Genomic DNA, 12,137 nt, shown 5'->3' with positions numbered 1-12,137 from the left:
CACCCGCGTTAGTTTTGCATATTTAGTGGACTTTTGCACTATAGTGGCTCTAGTTGGAGTTATGTGAAAGATCTCTAATAGTCCACATTCCACCTTACCTTTGGAATTATTCAAGTAAGTGACATTCCTCTTTTATCGTGCTTATTTCTTTTTCATGAAGCGTCTTGACAAATCTCAGAAAAACTTGTTCAGTTATTGCTACAATCACCTCCCGTGAAAGCATTATAACAGCATATGGCATAGTTCCGGAACAATCACGGCGCGAAAGTTGATTAAAAATTTGCAACAGAAGAATATCAAAAGATACATATTTAAGGATTAAAAAGACTTTTATTCAGTCAAGCATTTCTATCATATTTCAGAATGGTTTCTCCATCCAGACCCGAGTGCTTCACCTGGCTTAGTCTACTGATAACAGAAAGCATCATTATAGTAACTTTCAATGTCGTCACTATAATCATTTTTACGAGAAACCGCAGTCTACGCACACGTGGTATGTACTTGGTGATAAACTTAGCCGTTGCAGATGCAATGTCGGGGGGTTTTTCTGAGTGCATGCTTTTTGTCTACCTTGGAGGACGGTGTGACTTCTGGAAGTACAACCTGACTGGGGACTGGAGAAAACTATCAGTGGCTATGGAACTGTTATTTCCCGTTTCACCCATCGCAAGCATAGTTGCGATTTCTTTAAACCAGCTGCACGCCATATTTCGTCCGTTTCAACATCGCGTGATCAAGAAATGGGTATACGGTGTAGCAATTGCGATTGTGTGGATTGTAGCGGCATTGATATCGACATTGCAACATCTCAAAATGAATTATCTGACCCTCTGGATCTCTTTCACTTCCATTTGCCTCTTCACTATTTGCGTCTCTTACACTCTGACGGCTTTGAAATTTGTTCGTGGAAGGAACATTCAACACCATGGTTCATCTATCAGGGAAAAAAAACTGACCGTGACATTGGTCATTGTGACACTGGTATCTTTGCTGATGTGGCTACCGTATACTATATGCTCTTTTCTTTTGATCACTTCTGCCAACTTTCGTTCCCTGCCTGATCAATTACTCTTTCATCTTAATTTTTCATTAATTGTACTGTACTACGCAAACTCTCTTGTAAATCCCATTTTGTACGCGATTCGAATGCCACAGTTCAAACGAGCATTGATTTCACTATTGCGATGTCAGGGAAACCAAGTGGCTGTAGCAGTTCAGTCTGCCCGAGAGGATAACATGACCTTCGCAAGGAGTCGCTCTCGACGATCGCAGAAGTGCAAAGAATCAAAAGTCACCGTTGGAAACCAAAGTACCGTTGCAACGTAATTAATGTAATTGCTACCAAGAACCATCAAGCATTGGCCTCCATGCAGGGAAGTCGCGAGAAGGAACGCGTGAGCAGCACGCGAGGGAAGACACGGGAGCGAGGGGCGGGAAAAGAATTCAAAGAGAGGTGCTAATTAGGCCTTAAAAAGTGTCCGTATTAACGGGGTGTCCGTATAAAGCGGGTTGAATTTAAACAAATGTAGGGGCTTTCTTTCCCCAGGGACAAAGCAAACTGTCCGTGTTAAGCAGGTGTCCGTAAAGCGGAGTTTGACTGTATCAAGCTCTCCTTAGAGGTTACGGTAGAGGGGATCTTGAGGTGGAAATTGACGGCCTTTTTCTTTTCTGGTCATTGTGGTCTTTCAGTCATCACCAGTTTCGCTCTTTGAAAAACAATACTTTTAGACGCCAGTAAATAAACTCGCTTGCGTTTACCGGGAGATACCACAAGAGCTTGGGAGTGTGTTAGCAATAAAGCAACCCCTTTACGACTTAGTTACGCTAAAACCCTGGGTAAGTTGACAAAGTGTTTTCAAACACAGAGAGGAGGAAAAAAATGTGTAACGAGTGTTCTTTTCTTGGACAGTTGAGTCCTGAATGAACAGTAATTATTCATTTCTTATGTAGTACATATTTGACTCTTGACCATTCTCATGAAGTACAGATTGATTCTTATGTAGTGCATAATTGATTCTTATGTAGTACATAATTGATTCTCATATGTACATGATCAAGAGAGGATGACATAATTGATTATTTATTTTTTTATTATTGATTGATTATTACAATTATTAAGTCAATTTTTCCCTATATTGAGTCAATGTTTGCCCACACTGACATGCTGCCAATGAAAATTTCGAATGTAATCTTGTTTAAATTTATGTTTTTAGCTGTTAGTAGATTCTCAAAATTAATATGTGTCACCAAAACAAGTAGTATAATTGGATGCTAAGAAAAACGTTGGTCTCCTTTCCCTCGAAATACTTGTTTTCTGCAAATTGGTTATTGTTCGCTATCATTCCCTACCACGTAAAGGTATGACATTATGATGCGGTCAGGTATTGCCCCCACAGAATAAAATAGCATGGGAATAGAATGTTCACATTTAAAAGAGCTGTGTCACGAAATTCAGCCAAATTAGGAAATTACAAAATGTCTGTTAAATTAAGAGAAACATAAAAATAACCGCTTCAAACTTTAAAGGACGGTTAAAATAACATAACAAAAACAACAGATGCCACGGATGGGCAAAACTGAAGAAGATTGAAACGGATTGAAATTAGGGTTTTTGAAAACTGTTCAGCCTAACAGTTTTTCAAAGTTGATCCCTGCTGCTTGCAACTTCAAAAATAATGCTCAGGAGGCATATATTTGTTTGTCTTGGAGCTCTGATTTTGTCATTTACATGTAATTTCTTTGCTTACTTTAAGTTCCATAGCGATTGAGGGCGAGTAATTGGCAAATTAAACATAATGAACTGGACTGCCGTGACACAGCCCATTTAAAAGAATAGTCTTTACTAATGATAAGAATTTTGTTCAAGCAGTACAGTATAGAGGTGCAGAAGAGAAAAAAAAAAAGAAGAAAAAAGTAACAAGAAAAATATACGCTCTTCGTAATATCTGTTCTCTGCAAATTGGTTACTATTCGCTATCATTCCCTCTGAGCACATTATGTGGTCTGCCCACGCCAAAGCATACTTTAAGGGCAATGAAATCAATCAAACGCTGGATTAAACAGAAGACTTAATTTTGAATTGACATGCTTGTCAAATATACCTTTGTTTTTGCCATGGAAACATCGCCTGTCGTTGACAAAGTTCTTCAACTGGGTTTCAAAAGCCAAACCTCTTCTAGCAGCTAGAGATATTCACAGTTTGGAAATTTAACTCTACCAGCGAAACAGATAACCCAGATCGTCACTCTTGCTTCCTGTCCTAAATTCAATAAAAAATATCGCATCCCAGAAGGTAAGTTTCCCCTTAGATGCCAGCTTAAAAGAATTAACTTGTTACCTTAATGTTCAAGAGAAAGAAGATTTTTCTTTGCTTCGCAGTGTTGACTGCGGGAAAGAAAGTAATATGTAATTCCCATGCAACATGGCTTAAAACTCAGAAGAGGTTAAGGTTACACAAGAATTACACATTCAAGAACCGCATTTGCTGTCATTGCTTAACTTCTACATTGTTTTTTTTTTAATAACAGTAAGATAAGACAGCATTGCAAAAGGAAAAGACGTCGAAATGACAAAAAGTTAATATTCGTGTCCATATTTTGAGCACCAAATGGTGGCATGGAGCAGAAACGTTTCATAATTTACTCTTCTTTCGCCCTATATGATAAGATGATAAGGCTATGATCAGATTTGGAGGACATAAAAAACTAGATTATTCGCTCGGGAGTAGTTTTAATTTCCTCACAGGAGCGACATAGTAGTCTGCTGGCTATTAGCTTCCGAGCCAGGTGTTTTTTTTCCTGCATAAATAGTCTTAAGGACCTGTCTTAATTCAAGGCGGAGCGGAACTCAAAATCAAGATATTAAGCTATTATACGCGTTCGTTAAAAATCCTAGAAGTTGACCTTTAAATAACTGGTGTCTATTTACCGTGAATTATATCACAAGTTGAGCTTTCTCAGCGTAGTATAAACAAGTATAGAAAATTAGGCTTTGATGCCATTCGATTACTTGTAAAAATATTGCTTTGAATTCCCCTCAGTCGACGACAGTTTGCTTTCACTTGGCAAATAAGGGCGTAAATTATTAGCATAAACTGAGCACCTTTATTTTTCTGACCGTCAATTGAACCAAAATTAAAACAGTTTATCTTTTGTAAAAGTCCACATTCTACCTTACCTTTCAAATTATTCAAGTAAGTGACATTTTTTTTTTATTGTGCTTATTTCTTTTTCATGAAGCGTCTTGACAAATCTCAAAAAAACTTGTTCAGTTATTGCTACAATCACCTCCCGTGAAAGCATTGTAACAGCATATGGCATAGTTCCGGAACAATCACGGCGCGAAAGTTGATTAAAAATTTGCAGCAGAAGAATATCAAAAGATACATATTTCAGGGTTAAAACGACTTTTATTCAGTCAAACGTTTCTATCATATTTCAGAATGTTTTCTCCATCCAGACCCGAGTGCATCGCCTGGCTTAGTCTACTGATAACAGAAAGCATCACTATAGTAACTTTCAATGTCGTCACTATAATCATCTTTAGGAGAAACCGCAGTCTACGCACACGTGGTATGTACTTGGTGATAAACTTAGCCGTTGCAGACGCAATGTCGGGGGGATTTTCTGAGTGTATGCTTTTTGTCTACCTTGGAGGACGGTGTGACTTCTGGAAGTACAACCTGACTGGGAACTGGAGAAAACTATCAGTGGCTATGGAACTGTTATTTCCCGTTTCTTCTGTCACAGCCATAGTTGCGATTTCTTTACAACAGCTGCACGCCATATTCCGTCCGTTTCAACATCGCGTGATCAAGAAATGGGTATACCGTGTAGCAATTGCGATTGTGTGGATTGCAGCGGCACTGATATCGACATTGCAACATCTCAAAATTAATTATCTGACTCTTTGGATCTCTTTCACTTCCATTTGCCTCTTCACTATTTGCGTCTCTTACACTATGACGGCTTTGAAACTTTATCGTGGAAGGAACATTCAACACCATGGTGCATCAATCAGGGATAGAAAACTGACCGTGACATTGGTCATTGTGACACTGGTATCTTTATTGATGTGGCTACCGTATATTATATGCTCTTTTCTTTTGATCACTTCTGACAACTTTCGCTCCCTGCCTGATCAATTACTCTTTCGTCTTAATTTTTCATTAATTGTACTGTACCACGCAAACTCTCTTGTAAGTCCCATTTTGTACGCGATTCGAATGCCAGAGTTCAAACGAGCATTGATTTCACTATTGCGATGTCAGGGAAACCAAGTTGCTGTAGCAGTTCTTCTTGCCCGAGGAAATATGATGACCTTCGCAAGGAGTCGCTTTCGTCGATCACAGAAGTCCAAAGAATCCAAAGACAGGGTTGGAAACCAAAGTACTGTTGTAACGCAGTTAACGTAACGTAATTGCTACCAAGAACCATCAAGCATTGGCCTCCATGCAGGGAAATCGCGAGAATGCACGCGTGAGCAGCACGCGAGAGGAGACACGGGAGCGAGGGGTGGGGAGAGAAAGGGAAATTTGATAAATTTTCATTTCCATCTCGGAAACCGCAAAGCGTGGAAACTGTCACCGGCAACAAGAAATGTGTCAGACAACTGAAAGTTACTCTATCTATCTCTCTCTCTCCGGGAAACATAGCCCGAGTACAGTCAAAACCGGTTAATACGGACGTTAATGGGGGCATAGAAAGTGTCCGTATTCACGGGGTTTCCGTATAAAGCGGGTTAAATTTAAAGAAATGTAAGGGCTTTCTTTCCCCAGGGACAAAGCAAACTGTCCGTGTTAGGCAGGTGTCCGTAAAGCGGAGTTTGACTGTATCAAGCTTTCCTTAGAGGTTAGGTCATTGTGGTCTTTCAGCCATCACCAGTTTCGTTTTTTGAAAAAATAATACTTTTTGACGCCAGTAAATAAACTCGCTTGCGTTTACTGGGAGATAACACAAAAGCTTGGGAGTGTTATAGCAATAAAGCAATCCCTTCACGGCTTACTAAGCGTAAAGCACCGTTTAAGTTGGCAAAATATTCCCAGATACAAAGAGGAGGAAATATTTGTTTAATAAGTGACCATTTTTTGGGACAGTTGGGTCGTGAATGAACAGTCATTACTCATTTCTTAAGTAGTACAGATTGATTCTTATGTGCTGCATAATTGACTCTTATGTAGTACATAATTGATTCTTGTGTGGTACATAATTGATTCTCATGTAGTACATAATTGATCCTTCTGTAGTACATAGTAGATCCTTATGCAGTACATAATTGATTCTTATGTAGTACATAACTGACTCTGATGTAGTATAGATTGATTAGGGCCATTTATACGAGGAAAAATAAGACGCGTCTTTCATTAGATGCGTCCTAGATAAGACGCAAACTATCCCGTATACACGGCACATCAAGACGCGACTTAACAAAGACCTGTCTTATCGAGGAACAGGTGTCAGGCGCTGTTCTTAGATAATTGAAATTGATTCTTATGAAGTACATAATTTATTCTTATGTAGTATATAATTGATTCTTATGTAGTAAAGATTGATTCTTATGTAGTACATAACTGATTCTTATGTAGTACATAATTGTAAAAGCACACTCCCTATACTGTAGGTAACCGTAGCGTAGTTAATCTTGTGCAGAGGGATTCAAATCAGAGAATAGCAAGTAACATACTGAGACTAGCAAACAGTTAATACCCTATATATAAATGTATTTGTAAACTATGATAAAAATATAATTCTTTCTTTTCTTCTTCTTTTTCTTTTTATCTTAATAAACCTACCTTAAGACATCATTGATATGGTGCAATTTTGAACGATAATACGATGAAGCAATCAACAGCGACTGCCATGGTTGTCATTGCATTAATTTCATTCCGTATTTATCGTTGAAGCTACTATGAATGAGCGGACGTCCGCTATAATACTGGGTCTTCGGGAAGGGCAAAGAACAAGACGCTAGGGCTGTCTTTTAGTTTGATTAGTGGGTAACCGCTCCTTCGTGAGCACTGGAAACTACTTTTGTATACTTATGAAGTAATCCTACGAGTTTCCGTGGAGATGGCTGCCATTGTTTCTTTCGCTCACTCAACACTTCATCAGAGAGTTCCTAAAGAGCAAAATTTTAATTTTTAATTTTAGTTTTAACGGAACACGTTTTATGACAATATGGATAAATAAATAAATTAATTAATTAAATATATAAATAGGCTGCGTAAAGAGGCTGGCTTTTTTTTGGTAAAATGAGCTACAACTGTATTACGAATACGATCGGAATTACGAAACAAAGCCATTTCACATGTCACAAGTGTGGAGAAAGGAAAAAAATAATCACATGTTTGCTGTCTCAATTTCATACCAAAAGTAAATTTTTCTAATGTTTAAATGATAATCGTAAATCATAAAAGTTTTTCCAACCGATTGAGGAGGCTAGACATACCATGTGTTTTTTTAATGACCCTGATAGCAACGTGTGTCATATAATGTAAATTGTACATGCATTGTAATGCATTAAGAAGACACGAACTGTTGTCCTTTCATAAGCCACATACCATGACATCTCATGACATGACACAACATTACATGACTTGACAAGACATAATTTCACATGAAAGACATGGCATAACATGACATGACAAGACAGTACATGTTAGCGCACTCGCAACCTTGCTGTGCGTCTTAGAAGGCTCTGCAGGTATGTTATGGTAATAATAGACATACATGTAACAGCTTCACTTTTTAAGAATCATTTTGACGTACCACCTCAAGGGTTGCACTTTGCGGATCAATGACAATTATATCTCCATTCTGTATAAGCGCTATTGGACCGCCCACTTGGGCTTCAGGTGACACGTGACCAATCATAATGCCATGGCTGGCTCCGCTGAACCGTCCATCAGTAACTAAAGCCACTTTCTTTCCCAGTCCTGCGCCTACTAGAGCTCCGCCGGGTGAAAGCATCTCAGGCATGCCCGGGCTAAAGACAAAAAACAAGAAAGAAGAGAAAAGACGCGGTTAAGTTGCTGCGAAGAAGCACATAGAAAACAATTCAAAGACAACTAGTACGTTGGTCAAGTTTGGTCTCCTCAGTACAAAAGAAAAGAAATAATAGCCCTCAAACGTGCTCCAAGGCGTGCAACCAAATTTACCTTGAAGTTGGATCTAACTTATCCTCTCGAGTTAAGAAAGCCCCTTTTTGGATTTATGTTTCTTTTTTAAATGCCTTACAGCGCACATTGACGTTTTTAAGTGTATGACAGCTTTAAATCGTGTAATTACACGTATGACATGAAAAATACAGATAACATGTTTGCTTAGGATCGTTTTAGAACTGGTAATTTTAAATTGTCGTCTTTTAATCGCATCGTGCACTGCTTGTAGCCATCACAGGACAACTAAAAAACAAGAAAGTGAATGAGTCTCATATTTGAATAAGTTAAGATAAATAGGGAGAGATTTTTCAAAGGTTTCTGATCATTTAGAGTTGACTTGATGTGAATATATGTACCTCATAATCAGAATGATATTGACACTTTTCGATTTATAGTATTATGAATTATTTATATTTCATTCCAGGCAGTTCGCTTTCAACAAGGAATCTCGAATTTTTGTATAAACTGACACATTAACCAGATATCACCGTTTAGTCTACAATTTTATTTTGATGATCTGTGTAATTGAATTTAGGAAATAAATATTAACAAAGTAATGATTATAATGATTACAAAAGCGAGTACTGACCTCCCCTTTGGTCCTTCATATCGAATGACGAGAACATCTCCAGCTTTTATCTGATGATAAATTAATATCATACTAAATGAGTTATTCAATAGAACACAAGTCCAATTCCCAGCTCTGGCTTAAAACCACCCTCGGTGCGCTGGTGATTTTATGGAGTATATAAGAGAAATGTCCGTATGAAACAATGTAAACCTTCAAACCATTGAAAGCGCGTGAGTATATTTGTCTTACTATGTTTTCGTGCGCGCAGCTCTTACAGTACGTCAAAAGCTAAAGCTCGTTAGCTATCTCACAAGATGGCTAACGAGTCAAATTTCAACAAAAACCACAACAACAACAACAACTACTGAAAATACAGAAAACCCAAGCATTAAAACATACCTTTTGAAACAAGGTTTTGGTTTAGGATAATGTAAATAGGGATGGACAAAACTAACTTGCCTTTCTATTCATAATAGCCTGGAAAGCTTTCTCCTCTCCATCAAACACTGCTGCCTGCAAAGCATTGCAAATATAAGGGCGTAGTCACCAGTGTGTTCACACAGGAGGACCATCCGAACTGTTCGAAACGTTTTTTGTGTCACCCGCGAGACTGACACTCAGTTTCAAGCGACTCAAAACGCCACCAAAACGAGGAAGGCGAAACTAAAAACATACGCTAAATTATCTTTATTCATCTAGATTTCTCACCTTACATTAGCATTTGGGATCAAAAGGTGCAAACCACTGTGTTTTATGAAGCATTTCTCCCGATCACTTGAATCACACCGAGAGCGGGCGTTACGAGATGAATACAGTAAATGTATGAGATCACTCAGTGTCGCGCGCGACATCAAAAATGCCTCGAACAGTTCGGATGGTCCGCCTATGGTGTTCAAAAGGAAAACAAACCAGCTGACCTGAACCTATGTAAAGGCCTTCCAATTGATAAGGCCTTTCTTTTTTCTTAAGGAAAGACATATGTCCGATATTACCATGGTACCATTTTAGTCAGACAACACGGTAACCTGTGGGATATATATTGCAATGATTTTGAACTCCTTTCATCCCAGACATAGTTAATTGGTAAAAATCTATTAATATAAGAAATCAATCGATATTAATCGATTTTATCCGCCGATTAATATCGATTGACATTGGGAATCGATAGAAATCGAAGTCACAGAAAAAATAATTTATCGATCATTATTGATTAACAGAATCGATAACAATCGATAGTAATAGATAAAAAATCATTACCGATTTCTATCGGAAAATAATCGGTATTAATCTAAGTCACAACTTTTTTTCTTTATCGATTTCGATCGATTGATATCGGAAATCGATGTTAATCATCGATTACTATCGACTGATATCGATTATCGGCTTATCGATTAACTACGTCTGGTTTCATTGCCTTGCAAATCTCACTCAGACTATAAAGTATTCTATTTCACAACACTCACCCCTAGTGCTCATTTTTATTAAGATAAAGGAAAATTGATCAAGCGCGTTAATGGGGCTACGTCACGGGGATATTGCTGTTTGAGGTCAATTCTGTGCTGAAGTCATTACTTTATTAGTGCTTTTACCCATACACAAAATGCCCCCGTAGAGTTAAGAAGAAAATAGAAATCAGAGAGCACTAACGAGAATACGTTTCTAGTGATTTTTGCTGCCATGGCTTCAAAACTTGAAAAAGTTGGCCCAACTTTTTCAAGTTTCAATCCATGTCCATCCTTACCATCCGTAGAAACAGGCGACAGGAAACAATTTCAACGCCTAAGTATAGTCTTGAATAACAAAACTGGACCATTATTTGATGCAAAGACACATTTAAGCTTTTTTTAAATATATAGTAAATAGCGTGACGTAACCACTTTAAAGATGTTGACCGCACCTTTGCATCAACGCGACTTTTCAGCGAAGAGGGGAAGGAGGGTGGGCCGTTCTACCTTCATCCTTGCCGCTGATCAGAGACTGAGCGGAGAGGAAGTGTTAATTATTATTGCCCAAGGGGATACAGAAACCAGTATACATGCATACCCTGGTCATAGCACGAGTTATTTCGCAGTTTTAAGCTTCGCGCTTCCTTTGTGAGTGCTATGAAAAGTATTACAGGATTACAAGCTTGAACTGTAAAAGCGAACTGTACAAGCGAATCAACAACACTAACTTACCGGGCCACGGAATGGCCCTGCAATATCCTTGCCACTAAGCTTGAGTACGGCGCTTTCCGGGGCCAAGTTTCCCTTTCAGGAACAAAAAAGAACAAATAAACGCGATTGGAAAGATAAACTTTATCTCAACACCTAACTGCAGAGCGGGCAGGAGTGGGTCCGATCCCCAGTGTCGGACTGATATTCAGGGTCTTTTAAAATAAACGTCAACGTTGTGGTTGCTTATGGTATGAAGCATGGGGGTTATGTCTCAAGCGCAAGAGACGAGCAAAGTGTGTCATAAGAGAATTCAAGTGGGCAACTCTCCCTTCTTCTCCCTACTCACATTTTCTCTTAGAGTCATTTTTCTTTGAGCCTAGCACGCTTGAATTAATCGATTTCAAGGCTTCACCACTTTAACAAACCATGTTCGGTTAATACTCTTTTAAGCGGCCGTTTACTTGAGGTCATCTATCCACACAGTAATTTTCAAGGACTTATAATAACTCCTCTAGTGGGGCTAATTTAACTCCTTACAGTGGAGTTATTTTTTGGTGAGTTACTTAAACTCCAAAAAGGAATTTAAAGAACTCTTTTTCCGGAGTAAAAGTGACCCTAGATATTGAGGAGTTAAAATAACCCCCAAAAAGGAGTTATCCTGTACTTAAAATTTTTACTCCACTTTCAGAGTTAAATTAACTCCAAAAAGAGTAAAAACAACCCATGTAAGGAGTAGAAATAACCCCATTTCGGAGTTATTTTAACTCCAGACTGGGAGTAAAAAGAACTCTTTTTCAGGAGTAAAAATGATCCCAAATTCGGAGTTAAAGTAACCGCCAAAAAGGGGTCATCCTGTACCTAAAATTTTTACTCCATTTTTGGAGTTATAATAACGCCCTAAAAATTACGGTGCAGTGATTTATTCCTGGGTCGGTGGCAGTTGGAAGTTGAATAGAGGGTGGCCGCTCTATGTATATTCACCTTCAGTATCAGGATATGTCTGCCAGCAGGGGCCAGTGGAGATGACACAGGGAAAACGATATCCTACGACATAATCAGAGCATCGAAAACATTAAATAACACGTGAGAAACAGTAATCAATACATATGATCAACCGTGACAAAAGTGTACGGCCATGTCCATTTAATCCATAAAAGCGAGCGAACTAAATCTGTGCCTAGCCAGTCTTATGTTAATTACAGTTTAACAGATAGGATGTCATTATCTTAAGAATTGTTTCGTTCTGTTTGAA

The 12,137-nt window shown here is 38.4% G+C and overlaps 2 protein-coding genes across 2 annotated transcripts in view; one reads left to right on the top strand and one right to left on the bottom strand.

Moving 5' to 3' along the window:
- Nucleotides 1-4,311: 4,311 nt before the first annotated feature.
- On the top strand, nucleotides 4,312-5,413 carry LOC140922301 (substance-K receptor-like). Its single transcript, XM_073372299.1, has one exon. It carries the CDS (start codon nucleotides 4,442-4,444, stop codon nucleotides 5,411-5,413), a length of 972 nt encoding a protein of 323 aa, XP_073228400.1. The 5' UTR covers nucleotides 4,312-4,441.
- Nucleotides 5,414-6,144: 731 nt separating this feature from the next.
- Nucleotides 6,145-12,137, bottom strand: part of LOC140922777 (dihydroxy-acid dehydratase-like) — a 21,435-nt gene continuing 15,442 nt past the window's right edge. The window contains exons 18-23 of the mRNA XM_073372798.1: nucleotides 11,867-11,929; nucleotides 10,907-10,978; nucleotides 9,189-9,242; nucleotides 8,748-8,797; nucleotides 7,767-7,983; nucleotides 6,145-7,116 (exon numbers count right to left, since the gene is read on the bottom strand). Of these exons, the coding sequence (XP_073228899.1) occupies nucleotides 6,988-7,116; nucleotides 7,767-7,983; nucleotides 8,748-8,797; nucleotides 9,189-9,242; nucleotides 10,907-10,978; nucleotides 11,867-11,929 (585 nt within the window). The 3' untranslated portion in view covers nucleotides 6,145-6,987. The remainder of the gene's footprint in view (nucleotides 7,117-7,766; nucleotides 7,984-8,747; nucleotides 8,798-9,188; nucleotides 9,243-10,906; nucleotides 10,979-11,866; nucleotides 11,930-12,137) is intronic.

This window comes from Porites lutea, chromosome 13 (genome assembly GCF_958299795.1).
Source record: "Porites lutea chromosome 13, jaPorLute2.1, whole genome shotgun sequence".
Taxonomy (NCBI): Eukaryota; Metazoa; Cnidaria; class Anthozoa; order Scleractinia; family Poritidae; genus Porites; species Porites lutea.
The sequence above is the reverse complement of the archived record's forward strand: the minus strand, read 5'-3'. Positions and strand labels throughout refer to the sequence as shown.